At 32.5% G+C, this 18994-nt stretch overlaps 1 protein-coding gene across 3 annotated transcripts in view; it reads right to left on the bottom strand.

Annotated features, from left to right (window-relative positions):
• NOL4 (nucleolar protein 4) overlaps window positions 1-18994 on the bottom strand; it is a 507107-nt gene that overhangs the window by 57125 nt on the left and 430988 nt on the right. For all 3 annotated transcript variants that reach the window (XM_074201260.1, XM_074201261.1, XM_074201262.1), the window contains one exon: window positions 15347-15460. In XM_074201260.1, the coding sequence (XP_074057361.1) occupies window positions 15347-15460 (114 nt within the window). The remainder of the gene's footprint in view (window positions 1-15346; window positions 15461-18994) is intronic.

The raw sequence follows: 18994 nt of genomic DNA, 5'->3' as shown, positions 1-18994 counted from the left end.
AACTGAAACATCTCACCAAGGAACAACACCTTGGTTACTTGGTAACCACTTCTGGTGAATGGTGCTGCAAACTCTCTAGAGAGGGAGATAATTATTAATGCTCTTAAATTTTTAAAAAGTGACTATTTTAAAATCAAACACAAAACTAATAACATATAGAATGATAGCCTCTCCTAAGGAGCAACATATATGCAAGTCTATTAATATTCACCAGTGTTACATTGGAGTGGATCTTTTCTCCCCCAGAGCAAGCAGTGGGCACTCATCTCATGCTGCGCTATTCAGTTTGCGGCTGCTATGACAACTCTCCAGAGGCGAGTGTCAGGTCAGCTCCAGGCATAGATGTCTAGGACATAATTGCTTTGTCAGAGACCTAATAGCCACCTACGTTCACTCTCTGGAACTGCTAAAAGCTCCAGGGCCCAAGGAACTAAGTGATGTAATGTTCTTTAGCCACCTTTTCTGCCACGTGCCCCATTCTGTAATGTCTAACTTTCATAGTTTTATTCTATTTGGCCACTGACTTAAAGGCTTCTTCTACAAATGTACTGAAAAGTTAACAATAGTATCATCTATAAAGCATCCATTTTCAAATTTTGTCTCCAGTATGTAGTATCTGTCTAGATGTTACCATTCTTATTCTATAGGAAAAAAAAAACTCTTGAGATCATCTGTGTTCACAAACAAAACATCAAGAGCCCTATCATTATTTCTTTTTTTTTTCCCTAAAAGAAAATGTCTTAGTCACTAAGCAACATTTAATTCAGGTTGATGAGAATTTGTAAGGAGGCTCCTCTTATAAAACTAAAGGTACATTCATTCTTGCCGAAGAGAAATATGCAAAGCAACAGGAAGACAAGATTATTGCCCTTGAGATCTTATGATAAATATAGTTTAAAAAACACTCAGGGAACAAAATTCAGCACAAAATAGCCTATATTAAAGTGCAAGGTACATAGATTATGGATTCAGAGAAGGTAGGTTAGTGACTTTATAACCAAAGAGGGCCATAGATTTGAAGTCAAAAGATGTGGATCCACATTCTGATTCCATTACTTACTAGTTTTGTGCTAATAATCATTTCCCCACTTTGGGATTACAGTTTCCTAATTTGTCAAATTAATGAGGGGGTCAGGTAGATTAGATGACCTTTGAAACCTATATAATATGTGTATATTTACATGTATATACATGAATTTGCAAATATACAAATATTCTTATATATATACACATACATAAATATATGCATATATAATTTTACACATGCATATATATTATATAAATATATATACATACATATACATACTGGTAATGAAATGGAATCAAGTTAAATCAATAAGCATTGATTAAGTATCTACAATAAATCAGGTACCATGCTAACACTGTTGTAAAAAAAAGACGAACAAATGAAAGAACAAACATTCTCTGCTGTCAAGGAGATCACATACAAGCTTATGGGAGAAATAACATACAAACCAATATGTACAAATAAGATATGATAGGACTTTAGTTGAAATTTGAAAGAAGCCAGAAAATCATGAAGCAGAGATGAATCAAGAAAATATTTTTAGACTGATATTTAACAAATGTTTTTAGAGGAATATACTAATGTTGAAAAGGAAAAAAAAAACAGGTAAGTTATTTCTTTTTTTTTTTTGTAGGTATGTCATAATTACCAGTGTGGAAGAGCTGCTATGGCCTCCAACAAACTTACTACAACATTATTAATTATCAAGCAGTATAAAAAGGTGACCTGACTAATTTTCTCACCCTTTATAGAATACTATTTTATCACTTAATTAGTTTATTAAATTAGTGATGTCTTCCAGAAAAAATGCTTTCAAAAATCACACTTTTGAATGAAGCAATTCATTTAAGAATATTACTAATAATTAACACATATAATGCTTAAAACTTGAAATGTATTTTGCATATGTTAGCTCATTTGATAAATTATATAGGTCCTAGTGGTCACCTAGTCCAACCTCACAGATGAGGACCCTCAGACTTAGAGAAATTATACCTTCTGTCACAAAACAGAAAGACAGAAGGTAATGTGGGAAATAGTATAAACAACAGATTGACTCAGGCCTTCTAGGCATAATATCTTCTAAAGTTAGTTTAGTCTGTAAGAAGATTCTAGGTAAAAATGATGCTATGGGGTCATTTCTAAAGGAATTTTAGTTTAAAAGTTTAATATTTTAGTTTAAAGTAGATATTTGCTGAAGTGATATTGAAATGAGACTTCATGACTCTTAAATTTGGGTTTGATATAATTTATTAATATTATGATAGTGAGATTGCTTCAGGGCAACCTTATGTGGATATATATCTATTTGAATGTATGTGTCTGTGTTCATATACATATAAATGTGTGTGTGTGTGTATATATATATATATATATATATATATATATATATATATAAAACTCTGACACATATTGGCTGTGTGACTTGTATAGGATAACTACTTTTGGTCATCTAGTTGACTTTCCAAGATTGTAACTGGAAATTGCTAACTAATATTGAAAGAATAATTTTTCTAGTCTAGGAGTTCCCTATGCCAATGAAATCACGGATCAAGTCTCTATTGAGTCCTCAGAATCCTCTGATTGAATCCATCCACATAAAGGATTTCTCCTTGAACAAATCTGGCATGAGATTATACACACTCAGTTTAAATTCTTTCAAAAGGGAGGTATCTACCAGCTTTCAAGTCATTTCATTACACTTTTGGATGCTTTTCATTGTTGGGAAGATTTCCTTGCCTTAAAACCTAAATTTATCTTTTGTCAACTTCCAACCATTGTGTCCATTCCTGCTGTCTGCGGTCTAAAATCCCTCAGATATCTGAACTATCCTTCACATATTTGAAGACGAGGTATCGTGTCTCCTATGTATTTTGTATTCTTTAACCTTAACATCCCAAGTTTCTTCAAATAATTTCCACATGTTGTGGACTCAAGGCCCTTTGCCTTCCTGGTTGTCTTTCTCTGAGTAATCTAGCTTAACAATATCCTTTTATACCATGGGACCCAGAGCTAAATATAATACTGCATATGACATCTGATGGGAGCAGAGATAAGTGGTACTGCCACCTCTCTACCTCTCTATAGTCTATGTTCCTGTTTTATTTTTTTTGACAGCCATAACACAGTGTAGTCTCATATAGAAGTAGTTCCCTAGCATTTCCCAAGCCTATCATCTATGTATGTCTCTACCATTTTATAAAGTGATTATTTTCTACCCAAGTGAAATATTTTATGTTTATTCCTTTTAAATTTCATATTATAAGATTTAACTATATACAAAATATAAATAAAACTTTTTATTATTTTATTTTTTAAAAAAATATATGGGATGTTGTAGAAATCTATAGAACTCAAAAGAGTGAACTGAAATAATTAGGAACTTCACCAAAGTTAGCATTTTCAAAATAAATCTAAATACATCATCATCTCTTCTCTATATTACCCGTAAAACATGGCAAGAAAAGATTTATAAAATGAATACATTTATTTCTAGAATAAAGTAATACATTTGAAGTAACTTTATATAGAATGCATAAAATATTTAAGTCTATAAACCAAGACACACAGGAATTAGATGACTAAAATTATAAAATACTCTTTATGGAAATAAAGTTAGTCCTAAATAATTGGAGATATATTAATTGCTCATGAATAAGGTTAGACTAATAAAATTAAAATGACAATACTATCTAAATCAATTTATTTAGTGTCATGTCAATCAAACTAAGTATATCCCCATCTCAGACTCAATGCTAATGGTGAAAAGAGATAAGATTTTCAGTGGAAAAACAGTTGTTTGAGACTTAGCTTTCTAGAGCAGATGCAGAGAATGGTCTGCCTGTGGGCCATTTGATCTGGCGCTGCTATGGCAACTGCAGGCAGAACTCGAAATTCAATAAATCTAGGAACTTTTAAATGGTGAATTAAATGTTTGACTAAATATAGCAGGTGAATGATTTTATAAATATTCAAATGACCCTTGGCAGAAAAAAGGTTCCCCATCTTGTTCTTGAGGAATGACATTGACATATCAAAATAGGATAATCGGAGGGTTAGTTAAAACCAATAAAGAATAAAGTACAGATCATAATCCTGTAGATTAATTTTATGGGATTTTTCAATGACATGATTTTTAAGCATAGTCTAAGCTTCTGAATATTTTTGCAAGGTTGATGAAATAAATGACTGTAATGATGGTGATAACTTCTATTATGGTAAGTGTCAGTTCTCTCTGTCAAATGCTATCAAGTTAAACAGAACAGTTTGAGTAGTCTTGTATGTGTTACTGTTGTAGGTAACCATCAAATAAGTTCTTTTGTAGTAGGAAAATGTTATTTTCCTATGACATTTGAAGATATACCATAAAGAAATATATTGCTTACTGGTTACAAGGTAATTCTTAGATGGGTAAAGAAAAATTTAATTGTTCCAGTTTTTTTAAATAATTACTTTCACATTATTTCAGAACTACAATTAACTGAATATAGCAAAACTACTCTACTGAAATTTTTTGCTTTCACTATTATATAATACCTACTGCTGAGTCTATCAATGTATCATAACTACTTCTGCTTTTGAAACCTTAGTTCAAGTTTAAAATGATTATAACATCTGGCTTCATAATATATGTGTGACTAAAGCTCAGTTCCCTCAATACAAATGACAGTGTTATGTCAAGGTAACTAATATATTTTAAAGTGACTAAATGAAAGAGAAAAGACAGGATAAAAGGTAGACAAATTATGTGAGAGGAATTATTAAAAAGGATATATGGTATGAATACAATGTGTAGAAGTAATTTATGCATGATGTTCTAAAAATAATTTGGTTTTAAAATAAGTAATACTAATAAAGTTATTGAAACATTAATTCACATCCTGAACCATATGCATCCAAGATATTGGCACATAAAGTGTATCAACTGATTATATTCAACTTTTCTGCATCAACTAAATTGCTATGTGTCCAATTAGCAACATATATTAATGACTCCAAATAGAAGTGAAAATGACATAATGTCTTGCCTGTTTAAATTTGGTTGAAATCCAAGCTGTTAGATCTAGAGTACACCCTGAGCTACTCCTTTAGAGTAGTGAAATATTTCAAAACTATGCCAAATGCCTATATTAAAAAAACACATAAAATATTAAAATTACTCTCTGTCTTGAACAGGGTGGCTACCAGAAAAGAGACCTAATTTAACATATTTCCCTTCACATATTATATGACTTATCTTTCATGGGATTTGTTCTTGCTTTCCACTAAGCTTAGCAATCACCTTTCTTTCTTCTCTCCACCTATTCCTGTCTGTTGAAAATCTTTATTATCACTGAAGGTCCTGGATCAATGCTGCCTCTTCTGTGAAGACAATCCTAATACCAATAACTAAAAACAATCCCTCTTTTCTCAGATCTCTCAAAGTAATTTGTCTCTTCCTCCCTGATGCTCTTTCATTGAATCAAAATATTGGAATCAGAAAGAACCTGAGGTGTTATCTAAACCAATATATACCTAGATAAGAATCCCATCTTCAACATCCCTGCTTCCACGTATGTCTTCGCCATTAATTCAGCACTAGTGATGGCAAACTCCATTCTTTCCACAGTTGTTAGGATTAGATTCTATTTTATTACATCTACTCAAAATCTGACTTCTTCCATTCGTTCCATTTCTATATTCTTAGAAGTCATGGACCACGTTTTCATCCTTGTATTATCTGAAGCAATTGGCATAGTATTATCCACATAGGAAAGGCCTAATAAACATCTGTTGTTATTAAGTCCAATAAAAGCTTATTTTATCAGGAAAACTGCAAGCAAATGTGAAAACCTTATAGGAAAATAAATTTAAATAGAACTGTCATCTAGAAAATCAAGGGAACACAACTTAGCAAAATTTTGTTTGTTATTTCTATGAGCAATTTAGATTTAATGATGGAAAAAGTAGTACTTCTTTTTCATTTAGTATTGTATATTTTTTGTAAAAGCCTGGGAATTTATAGCTGACTTTTGATAATCAGAGCTAAAGGATGAATAACTTTTTCACATCTCTGACTCATGGAAATATACTGCGGAAAAAATAACACTGCTACTCTCTGAAATGCTTAGAATGTTATTTAATATTTTATCGACATTTTAAAGCTGATATTGGTATGTATTACTAAATGTTTAACAATCAGGTCTGGTAAAGAGAAACATTACATATGATATCTTTTTTTTTTTGCAAGGCAAATGGGGTTAAGTGGCTTGCCCAAGGCCACACAGCTAGGTAATTATTAAGTGTCTGAGACTGGATTTGAACCCAGGTACTCCTGACTCCAGGGCTGGTACTTTATCTACTGTGCCACCTAGTCGCCCCTCATATGATATCTTTTTAGTTTAATCTTCATTATTCATAATTTATTACTTTTTAAAGTCTAGAAAAATCTACAAATAAAAATAAATTAAATCCTGATTTGAAACATTCATCAATTTACAAGGTATAAATGCTCACACTGGAAATTCAACAAATGAATCTTGCTAGCTCATTCAAGTTTTTTTTTCATCACATCTCTAGATTAGATTATCATGAAAATGCAAAGAAATGATTGAGTAAAACCCATTAGGATTATTAGCTTGTTCAAAAGATTCAATGAGTACAGGTTCCTAAAATCTCATTTGAATAGATACACTGTATTAATCCAAATTAATAATAGGTCAAGCATAGATGATATTCCTAAACTTATATCCCTTTCACAGGAATGTAGAAATATATATAATATATATATATATATATAATACATACATATATATATATATATATATATATATATATATATAAGAGCATTCAACATACCTTAAGAAAAATATTATTCTAGGCTATACTTAGGTTTTCTACAAACTAGATTTATAACTATTCAAATAGAACTGACATGTATGTGCATATATACACATATTAATGTTACATATTTAATATGAGTGTGTTCACAATTGTTTATATAATGTATGAGGTTGCACTGCAGCTGTGGTTTCAGATGCATGAATATTTGAATTTGAATCCTGACTCAGAGATAAGCTCTGTGACCCTGAACAAGTAAATCACCTCAGTTTCCTCATCTTTAAAAAAAACTGTAAAAGTGCCTAACTTCCAAAGTTATTGTGAGGATAAAATGAAATCACATGTGTAAAGTGTTATATAAATGTTAACTGCTGCTGTTGCTGCTACTGCTGCTGCTATTATATCTTAAGGTTTACAAAGTGTTTTACACATATAGTATTAGAAAACTGCTTAGGGGCACTGAAGAAAGAAGTGATGTGTCTAGGATTGCACCAATTTAAACAGGATGTGGATTTGGGAGGGAGGGTAGTGATCTAAATGTGGATTGCCTTTACTAAATCCACTCCAGTCCTCTATTAATTATGCTGCACTGTCTTTCAACTGAGGCCCAAAGGGGTTAAATGATTTGCCCATGGTTATACAGCTGGTATGTTTCTGAGGTAGAATTTGAATTGCGGGGTGTGTGTGTCTCCAGGTTTTTTCCTTCGCTATGTTGACAGTCAATAGGACACTAATAGAGTGATCTATCTTATTTTCACAAACCCAATTTTGATCATTTTTCTTAAATACAATAAAGTGAATAAGCAATAAGTAAAATACAGGCATGCATTTAGAATTAGAAGGACATGTTTTATCCAGTTTCTGCGATTAATTTTTAATATCTAAATTATAACTATACATAAATAATGCTTTAATTGTTGTCAAATATTGTGACTTTAGCCTGAATGAAATTGTGGTTTATTCTCAAATAGCTGTTGAGAACTTTATGAATAGTAAAAATTTCTATATTTTTCTGGTTCTTAAATGATATTTTCCAAGATAATTTTTTTAGTCACTTCAAACTAACATTTTTTTAATTACTGAAGGAACTTGAATGATAATATTATCTAGATCCATTTTTGGCCTATTAAGGGTTAAGGTGAGATATCTGAATTGTGAATGTCTTAATTAAAGCTCTCCAATCTGGCAAGCTCACTTGGCTGAAGTCTGATGTTGATGAGATCAAAATCTTGGGTCCAGAACCTATTTGGATTAGTTGTGTTCAAATAGAGAAGTCTTTCATTGCAACAGAACCCCAAAGGAATATTTTAGAATTCTGAGTGTGCAAGAAAGCCAACTCTAAGTGACCATCTTTCTAATATGTACAAACAGCAACATCTTTGTATATGGACAGCATATTGAAAAATTAATTAAATTTAAAAGCATATTTGATAAGACCTACAGGGATACTCTTTCTTGGAGATTCCCATATTACTCAGTCCAAACATAAAATTTCAATCAGTTTTATACTAACACAGTACAGAAAAGAAATTTAATTATAGCAGCATGGAAATTGAAAATTAGTTCAATTCTGATGATAAAATTAAGCTTCAGGGCTAAACACAGAACAAAAGTGACTTTTATCTCACTTTATTAAAAGGGAAAATAAATGGCATGCTCTTTGCTACTTTGTGCAATGGTCTAAAAATGATCATATCTAGATTCTGATAAATTGTAAAAAAATAACTATCACTAGCTATATTTTACATTTGACTTGGAGGTGAGAAAGCTTATTGTACCTGATGGTATTATTTGAGCCACAGGTCTTTGGTCTCCTTGTGACTGTCTTGGGTACTCACTCTTCCTTTGTAAGAGATTTTAGCAGTTATTAATATTCAATTAGGCTGCAAAATATTGTATAACTGCATTTGGGACATAGATTGTATAACTGCATTTGGGACATAGAGAACATGACATTCTACTAGTCCTTGAATTGATATTTGCATTGAGTACTAACATATAAATCAGAGGTTCAGATTTTAGCTTGAACATACCCTGATTCTTTTATATTATTCTTTTGTATCCAGAGATGCTATCATATGTCCTCTGAAGTACTCAGGCACACAACTCGCTGAATTGACTTCCAGTGTTAATGTCCTATCTATAGCTCACTTGCTAAATCTCTTACAATATATTCTGAGGTTAAAAGTCTCCCACAATACTTAACACCCATATACATACATACATATACATATATATCATATATATGATTAGGAATGAGATTCATATAATTGTAGGCAGTTTTATCCATCATCCACTGGTTCCTATTGTTCCACTTTTCAACATAGGTATCCCCATTTAGTAAAGATAAAGCAAATGCCCTAACCATTATATACTATTAGAACTATAAACATGTGTCTACAATGTTTCATAGGTTTAATATTAAGAATACCATTGCCTTCATTATGTACTAATAATTTCAAAACTTCTGGAAGAACAACAGAATCTCAGAGAGGGCAGACACCTTAAATGTTATTTATTCTATCTATTCTTTGTTATAAAAGAACTCTCTAAGTTTCAACAGAATCTCTACTCAAAAACTTTCAGGAATGCTAACTTTTAAGAGAGCCCATTCCTCTTAGGGATAGCTCTGCATGTTAGGAAACTTTTACATATATTGGGGGTAAACTTGCCTCTGCAATTTCTATTCAGAGGTCTTTCTTTGGCCCCCTGGAGGCAAGAAAAGCAATGTGACAGATATTCAAATTCTTGAGGACAGCTATCTACCTTGCCTTCTGTTATATTTTTTTCTAGGCAGCTATGTGTGCAGTGGATAGAGTGCTGGGTCTACAGAGTCAGGAAGATAAGAATTCAAATCTTGTTTCACAAGTTTACTAGCTGTGTGACCCTAGGGAAATCACCTAACATTTTCTTCTGTAAAATGTACTTATTAGTGGTATGACTATGGACAAGTCACTTATGCTTCATTTTCTGTGTCTATAAAATGAGAATAATAATAGTTCCTCTTTCTTAGGATGTTGTGAGGATAGAATGAGATATTTGGAAAACTACTTACAAATCTTAAGAGTGTTCTATAAATCTTATTATCATTTTTATTCTCCAGGATAACATTCTCATTTCTAGAGTTTATCCTCAAATAGTATAGTTTTTGATTGTATCAGTTATATAATGAGATTAAGGATTAAAAAATGAGTTAAAGTTGTTTGTGGGAAAAGGAAAGAAAATTAAGAGAAAGGTCAAGCAAAAGTTTTAAATTATCCATTTCAAATTTTCACTTAAAGCCATTTTGTGTTTTGCTTTCATAAATATGTCTGTTTTGTAAAAACTAAAGGCTCATTAAATCCTCTACACATGAAACAATGGAAGAAACATTTTCATATAATATACATATATATTTATAATTTTACCCACACATGTGTCTATGTATGCATGTATACCCAAACAGAGCTAGGCTGCATAGTGGATAGCCTGATCTGGAGGCAGGAAGCCTCATCTTTTTGTGTTCAAATCTAGACATTTACTAGCTATGTGACTTTTGGCAAGTCACTTAACCCTGCTGGCCTTAGTTTCCCCTCTGTAAAATGAGCTGGAGAAGAAAATGGCAAAGGACTCCAGTATCTCTGCCAAAAAAACCCCAACCCAAATGGAGTCATGAAGAAGCAGACATGACTGAAACAACTGAACAATAGGAAAATGTTTATACACATATATTAGCTTTCTGAATGAAAGCTTCTGTCATGACCAAAGATCATTTTTCAATGAATTATTTATGTCTATTAAGTCTTCATTAACAATATCCCTTATATTCATTAGTGATTCTTTTTACCTTTCATTTCATTAACCAGCTCAACTCTTAATCCATTCCTTTCACTAGACTCAGAGAATTCAAGTAAAATTCTGGAGACAAATATGACATCTATTCTTGAGAATTTTTAAAAAATCTATCATGGAAGAAGTGTAACACTGTTTCTTAGGAAAACATCGTATAATTGTTCTGAAAATCCATAGATTCTAGATATTTCCTGTGCGAATTTCCAAGTAATTTTTTTTTAAAAAAAATTAAGTTTTAGCAATTTCTCCATGTCTCTGACAGCAGTTCACAGATGAGATGCCTCAGTTTTTCAGTGTTTGAACTTTTCCCCTGCTGACATTAGATGACAAACTTTCTAACATGGAAGGATGTCAAAGTTCTCCTTAAAAATCTTCCTCTGAACTAAAATAGTCTACTGGGGCAAAGTATATCACTTTCACCAGGAGCCTCAGTCTCTGTTAACCTGAAAGGGATTGAGGTAGACCTTGGGGTCATCGTTACAGCTCAGGGTGTTATCACTAGGCTAGACCTTTTCCTTTTCTTTCATTATATCCCTAATAGATCATCATTTCCCCATTAAAATAATGGAGAAAAAATCAAAGAAGCATATAATTTCTCACACTTTCAAATCTGAGCATGCCCAGAAAGAGAATAAAGCAAAAACAGTATTTTAAATTAGCAAAGATTCTATTTGAAAAATACACTAAAGAAAAAAGAATTGAACCACCAATCACTTATACTATTATTATCTTAACATATTTTTCATTGAAACCATAAGGAAAAGCATTAACAACTTCGAGTTTCAAGTAAGTGACTACTTAATAATAATGGTGAGGGAAAAATGTAGATATCTAAAGCTGCTTTTATGCATATACATATCAAACATGACATTGTCATATTTCTGCAGTGAGAAAGTAGGAAAAATAGTCAATTTTCCAACTCAAAATGAAAATTCTATGGGTACAAGTAAAAACTCATAGAAGTATCAAATATTAAAGCTAAAAACTAAGAAAAACTAGTGCTTCTAAAAGAGAGCAATTTATAAAATATGTTAAGCTGTCATACTTTGAGGATTAATCAGATACTTTAGGGAAGAGAAAAAGCTTATTTCTTCAAGTTTTTGCCATTTGCATCGGCTACATTTCTAGTTTCTTTCTCTTTTTTGCCACAGAATTCTTTCTTAAGTGAGGGTTGTGTTAGAATACAAGGAAATTATTTGACATTTCAAATGATCACATGCCTAACTAGACTGCAAAAACTTTAAATATTCAATTAATCAATTAATTTCTCAATGTCTGTTTTACAGATATTGTTGTAAAGGCATCAAGCCTAAATTTTCAAAGGCAAATTTGGAAGTCTTCAAAAAGAGAATGGATTGCAAATATTTTATAGTATAGTAAATTTTATTTACATTTTGGTATGGGTTAGACAAGATGGATGCTAAGGTACCTTTTAACTCTGAAATTCTGAGATTTGGGGAACTTTAATGTCTTTTACATATGAAAGTCTTTCAAATAATTAAGGAAGAAAGGCATCTATAATTGATGCTTCCATTTCCTTTCTTACTTTCTTAACTCTTTACCTTCTGGTTTCTGACCTCATCATTTACCAATACCACTTCACTGCCAAATCTAATAGTCTTTTCTCAATCTTCACTGTTTTTTATTGTTACTTTTTTAAAACTTGAATGGAAGACTTTAGGTATATATCAGTAGTAGATTTCATCTTATTAGATATGAGGTCAGAAAGCTATTGAGTTCCAGTTAAATTACTTAATATGTCAACTAGTGCAATGGAAAAGAAAACAATCTGAATTCAGAGGACCTGAGTTCAAATATAATTTCTGTATTCTGCAACATATACTATGTCTGTGAACTTGAACAAGCCAGTCAGTGAGTCAGTCAGCAAACATTTATTAAATGCCTACTATAGTCTGCCTATAATATATAAAGCAAAACAATCTCTTCAATTTTCTCAACTATAAAACACATGTCTTAACTCTGTGGGTTGTATAATTCCTCCCAAGTCTATGTTTCTATTTTTATTTAGAAAGAAAAGGGGGATAGGAAAAATGTAACAGATTTTCTTCAGAATCTGGAGACTTCAAATCAGATACTGTATCCCTTCCAAATGTTGAAGTTTTCTTAACACTTGATAAGTTCAGATCTGAGTTCCTCTGCTAGAGACAACATCTCTCCAGAAACATAGAACACACTTTACACATGAGAAATCTGAAACTTGGTGGTGAAATAATCTGAATATAATTTCACACAGAGGCAGCATTTCCACTGGTTCAGTGGAACATCTTCAGACGCTTGACCCTGGCAAGTCATTTAACTCAGTTTTCTCATTTTTAAAATGAGCTAGAGGAGGAAATGTCAATTCCTTGCCAAGAAAACCCCAGCTGGAGTAGAAAAGAACTGGACACAACTGAAAAACATCAGGATAACAACAAATTTCATACAGACGTTGGCTTTGCCCATACTCAGACAGAACACAGGCTCTGTACCTTCATTTCCAGTGCCCTTTCTACTACATCAAACTTCTTCATTCATCTCTTAATCAGGCATTAAAGAATTTCCAAGTCTAAGTGATTATACCCTCACCTTGCCCATAACTCTCCTTTTTGATCACTGGAATACTGTTGGAAACCCTGCAAAATTACTGAAATCCATGTTATTAAGATTTTAAGCATTCCCATGTGTAATAATATTCCATTGACTCTAAACATGGAGCTAAATTCTTCCTTCTAATTTCCCAGGAGGAAGTTCATGAGCATTTTCTAATAGTTAGCTACTTCACTTGTCCTAGTTCATTGCTAGGAAGAATTTCACTATTTATAGTATACACAATATAGCCTCCATTTACGAAGAGATTACTTTCCTTCTTGTCAGAAACCTTGATATCAGACACAACAATAGGTGTTGGAAGTACTTCAGACCTGATGATTTATCCTTCAGGAAAGGCAGATTGAAGTTCACCAGCTGTTTTATCTCCAAGGGAACATAGCTCTCATATCTCTCAAGGATGGCCCCATCCAGTTATAGAGATGCTATAGAATATGGCTTGGGAGAAGGGAGGGATGCATTGCTCCCCACTGCTGAGCCAGAGGCTCATGTGACCATAATGGTAGCTCTTGAAGAGACTCTGGCTTCTTCTTTAAGAGTCCTGCAGCTGTGACAGCACTTAATTCCTCTTCCCAAAAGTACCAGAAGCATCACAAATCTAACTGTGATGAGCCCAAAATTTTCCATTAACCCCTATCCTGCTAGACTGGTTTTGTTAAAAGAAAGTTTGTGCCTAGGGAGATTAATTTAAAAAATATTGCAAGACAATATTAAAATTTTTATTTTAATTTTAGGGTTGTCAATTAGGAAGACTTCTCTTTGTGAGGTCAAATCTGGCCTCAGACACTAAATAATTGGCTGACCCAGGGCAAGTCACTTAGCCCTGTTTGCCTCCATTTCCCCCATCTGTAAAATGAACTGAAAGAAGGAAATGGCAAACCATTCTCAATATCCTTGCCAAGAAAACCCAAATGGGGTCACAAAGAGTCAGACTTGACTGAAAGGACTAAATAACAACAATAAATAAATGCTAAAGACATATGACAGAAACAGTCAAAGTATAAATTGTTATTCATCCACTCTTTCAGTCCTGAGACTAAGGCTATATGTGTGCTGTTCAGCTAAGATCTTTGGCTGAGGTAGCACACAGAATTGTATCTGGTGAGCATGAATTAGAGACTTTAACCCACTTTCAAGACATTTCCTTTGGTAGGGGTGAGAAACACATTTTTCTATTAACGTTTATTTAGACATGGGCAGCAGGGAGAAACAATTGGGGTCACATCATTATAAATCAATTTAATTTGTTTCTTTTTGAGAGCAGTATCAAATTTTCTGTTGATATGTCTTTTATTTAAGGGTAGGGAATATTAAATTCTATTGGATAATTAAAATATACTTTCATTCTATATTATCTCAACTTAAGAGGAATTGAGAAGGAGGAAGATATAGAAAAATGAAAATAGAGAGGCACAGATAAGGGAAACTGCAAGAAAACTAGTTTAATAAACATACAGGTACTCATACAAATACACACAAATGGAGATGGTTAGAGACTACAAAAGTACAACTTTGTAAACCCACAGAAAGAAAGGAAAATATTGAGGAATATGTATACAGAGAAATTATCTTTTTTAGACTAATCTTATTTTTCTATTTTCTTTATTTTAATGCCAGTAAACACTTTTGTGGTGTGTACTATATTTTTACAACTATAGGCATAGGTGAATAATCCTAACTTTTGCTGCTTATTCCTTCCTGCAGATGAAATAAAACCAGGGGCTTAAAGTTACCCAGCTCTGTACTACCAATATATATCAGGACATGTACAGTTTTGCTTAAAGAATCAAGTTTTGTAATAGTAAATAGTAAAAAAAAAGACAGAAAATATTCAGTTTTTTATATTGTTCTTTCTTTACTTTTGACCATAGGTACTATTTAATCTTCTGAAATCTCTGCTTAGTTGAGATAGAAAACATTTTCCTGTTTTTTAAAACGTCATTGTGAGTTGTTTTCTATGAATTAGATTCCAAATGATTTATTCTTCTATATTAAACAAAAGACTTTTTACTCTTGTGTATTAAACTTAGGAAAATGGTAGATCCCCAAACACCTAGGTACCTGCTGTCTGTCCAGACGCATCCTCTTTGCAGCATTTCTACTCTCACTCTCACAGGCTGAAGCCAAGATACTCTCTGCAACTGCTGAAGTAAGGTGAGAAGGAATAGGTCGAGACTAAAAAAAGAGAGAGAGAGAGAAAAAATAAAGAAGAAATAAACATTAATAATAGGCTCATTAATAAACCAATGATTTCCTTAGAGGAACTCATAGAAAAATCACATGTGCAGGAGGATCCATTCATTGTAACTTAATTTATTTGAACACAAGGAGGAAATGGAAATTGTAAAGATGAAAAATGAAAACTAGTTAGAGGTTAAAGCTGCAGTGCATACACAGATCCATCATTTCCCCTACAGCGCCATTGTCCGGAGTATTGAGTTTGGCTCATTAGGCTGCATTTTCTGTAGGCAGTGTCACACTTGAAGCATCACAGCAGTAACCTTGCTATCTGAATACTTCTACTAAAACTAGAAATTCATTTTTTTAATTCCTTTCTAGCAGATGACAATGTTTTTAAACTTATAAAAACATAAGTGATGAGACTCAAATATCACTGAAAACATAACAGACTGTCAGACCAACTCAGAACATTCTTGATATGAAATTTTATGAATATTTACAGTCTTTGTTGCAGCATGATTGATGTGATAGAAATTGATGTTTAAAAATGAATTTATACCTATTTGGACATACTAATAGATGACTATTCTTGTGTAATATGTGTATATTTTTAAAATATGAATTTATATTATGAAATTTAATAAAATTTACGTGAGTGAAATGTAATTTCCTTATGACCCACACAGAAAGGAATGAATCATTGACTGAACTGCCACTTAAATGACTTATAAATGCAATGCAACTCTCCATATCAATTTGTGAAGACCAGAGAACAGATTCTTTTCATTATTTTCTCAGGAATTACACCAAAATCCTCTTGCTGAAAGATGCAGGATGTAATAACTATCCACATTAATTTTCTTAATTAAGATACACAGAGATAGAACCAAAATAGCATGAAAAATAAGTTGGAACTGAACACTATTCTAAATACAAAGACTGTTTAAGAAAATTAATGTACTTGATATGTCTTTTTCAGTTTTCTTTTCATTAAGCTTTAGTCAACAATGTGTGTGAGTTATTAAAAGCTACAACTGATAGAACAGTTTTTTCCCCTAATGAAGATCTAGCATTTTCTCAACTGACATTTAGTTTTTTTTAACTCTTTTAATTCTTTCCAAAGAAATATTAAAGACATATCTCATTGTAAAATTTATGTAATCATTTCAATTTCTGCAAAAGTTAGGTTTGGACACTAGTTTTTTGAAAGATGGTTAAGCATACTTCCCATACTCGTGAAAAAAAAGTGTTTTGACGTAATAATTATGACTCAGTCAGCAGAGTTGTTAACTGTTTTCATAAAGAGGACAGCCTTCCTTCATTCACTGCAGCATGATAATACCTAATTATCTACTAACCCTATAAGATCTCTCAAATGATGATCATATTTAACTTAGACAACTAATATCAATGCATCTGTATAGATATTTTGGATGTTATTTTTGCAAGAAAATCAAAAGTAGTAGACTACAGAATGGGGCAGGGAAAATAATACAGAAGACTGGGGGCTAGAATGTTATGGCACAATCAGAGAGAGGTAACCCACTTAAACTAAACTGTTCTAATTAAGTCAGTAGGCATTTATTAAGTGCCTATGATATATTTATCAAGCACTGTGGAGAAACAAATTACACTGTATTGTACATGCTGGCTCTTTTGAAAGGTTTTAATTTCTTTTTGTTTTTAGGTTTTTGCAAGGCAATGGGGTTAAGTGGCTTGCCCAAGGCCACACAACTAGGTAATTATTAAATGCCTGAGTCTGGATTTAAACTCAGGTACTCCTGACTCCACGGCCAGTGCTCTATCCACTGCACCACCTAGCTGCCCCTCATTCTTCTTTTTTAACCAGAAGAGAAGCAGAATATAAGTTTCCTTAAAATATGGGCAATATTACTGTCAGACTATAAATCAAATAGGTACTTCCTGACCTTTGGCTTTCAGAGGAAAAAAGAGAGGGTCATCATTCCCTTCCCTCTCACCCAAGTCCTAAATCCAATTCAACAAACATTTATTAAGCATCTGCTAAGTGAGAGGCACTCTACTAGGACCTGGACATACAAAGACAAAATGAGAAACAGTCCCTGCCATTAAAGAATTTATAATCTAATGAGAGACAAAATGTCAATAGTTAAGTGTAACTCTAACAGTTTCAAAAGAGAGTGCATGGACAACCAAAGGATCAGAAATGGCTTCCTGATTGATCCCTATGCCTTTGCTTACACTGTCTTGGCTATGGAAGCAATGTTGGGTTTGTTTGTTTTTTAGAGAAACATGCTATTATACCAATATTTAGAATAAGGATTTTTGACCTGCAGTATGTGAGCTTGTTTTTTGAAAAAAAAATTCATAGCTATATTTCAATAAAATGGCTTTTCTTTGTAATCCCAGGTATTTAATTATGTAACCTGAGAAGGTACTCATAGTACTCATAGAAGGTGCTCACCAGATTGCCAGAGGTCTTTATCACAGAAAAATTGTGTGAAGCCTTAGAAATTTAAACTGTTAGATCCCTCTTTAAGTTCCAGGTATGAGGTTAAAAGTGTCTCTTTTTCAAATCTTAATTCTCTAAAAACTAAGGGAAAGGAAAATTTCACTCATTACCTCTAATTTCTTTCCTTCTGTCTCCTTATTAGCATTTGTTTAAAAGATGGGGCTGTTAAACTAGTAGAAAGAGGTTAATTAACAAAAATAAACACCCCTTAAGGAAAAGATACAGTCTGTAGTACAGAGGAATGAAAACATGTAACAAAAATGCTTAGGGTATTTTATGCATTTATATATTTATTTGTGAGTGTCTTTAATTTGCAAAATACCACCCCAAAACAAACCCCCCCCCACATATCAAATAACTGAGGTTATAGGAAAAACTTCTTGAAGTTGAAAGTTGAAAAAATATTGAGGAAATCTCCTATTTAACAAATCTTCTATTTTACAATATTTACATATGAAGGATTTAAAAAGAAGTTCATATAGAGAAGGGGTGGGAGAATAGATGATGACACCTAAGGAGATTGAGGGTTGAATAGGTCATATATGATTTTATGGTTTAAAAATATAAACATTATTCCTTAATATCATGCAGCTCTCAGTTTACTGTCTAATCACAAATGTTAGAGTTGTAGGGCACTTTAGCCATATCATATCACTTGAACTCAAGTCTCCTGATTCTCAAGCAAGTGTTCTTTTCATTAGATCTCCCTAATTCCCCAATAAAAACCTGTCCCTTAGAATCTTTTTCTTTCTTTCTCTTTCTTTCTTTCTTTCTTTCTTTCTTTCTTTCTTTCTTTCTTTCTTTCTTTCTTTCTTTCTTTCTTTCTTTCTTTCTTTCTCTTTCCTTTTTGCAAGGCAAATGGGGTTAAGTGGCTTGCCCAAGGCCACACAGCTAGGTAATTATTATTAAGTGTCTGAAATGGGATTTGAACCCAAGTACTCCTGACTCCAGGGCCAGTACTTTATCCACTGTGCCACCTAGCTGCCCCCCCTTAGAATTTCTTTTTGATTAATTAACTTTAAGATATCAATTATTAT

This window comes from Macrotis lagotis, chromosome X (genome assembly GCF_037893015.1).
Source record: "Macrotis lagotis isolate mMagLag1 chromosome X, bilby.v1.9.chrom.fasta, whole genome shotgun sequence".
Lineage (NCBI taxonomy): Eukaryota > Metazoa > Chordata > Mammalia > Peramelemorphia > Peramelidae > Macrotis > Macrotis lagotis.
This window is presented reverse-complemented; position numbering and strand designations above follow the sequence as displayed.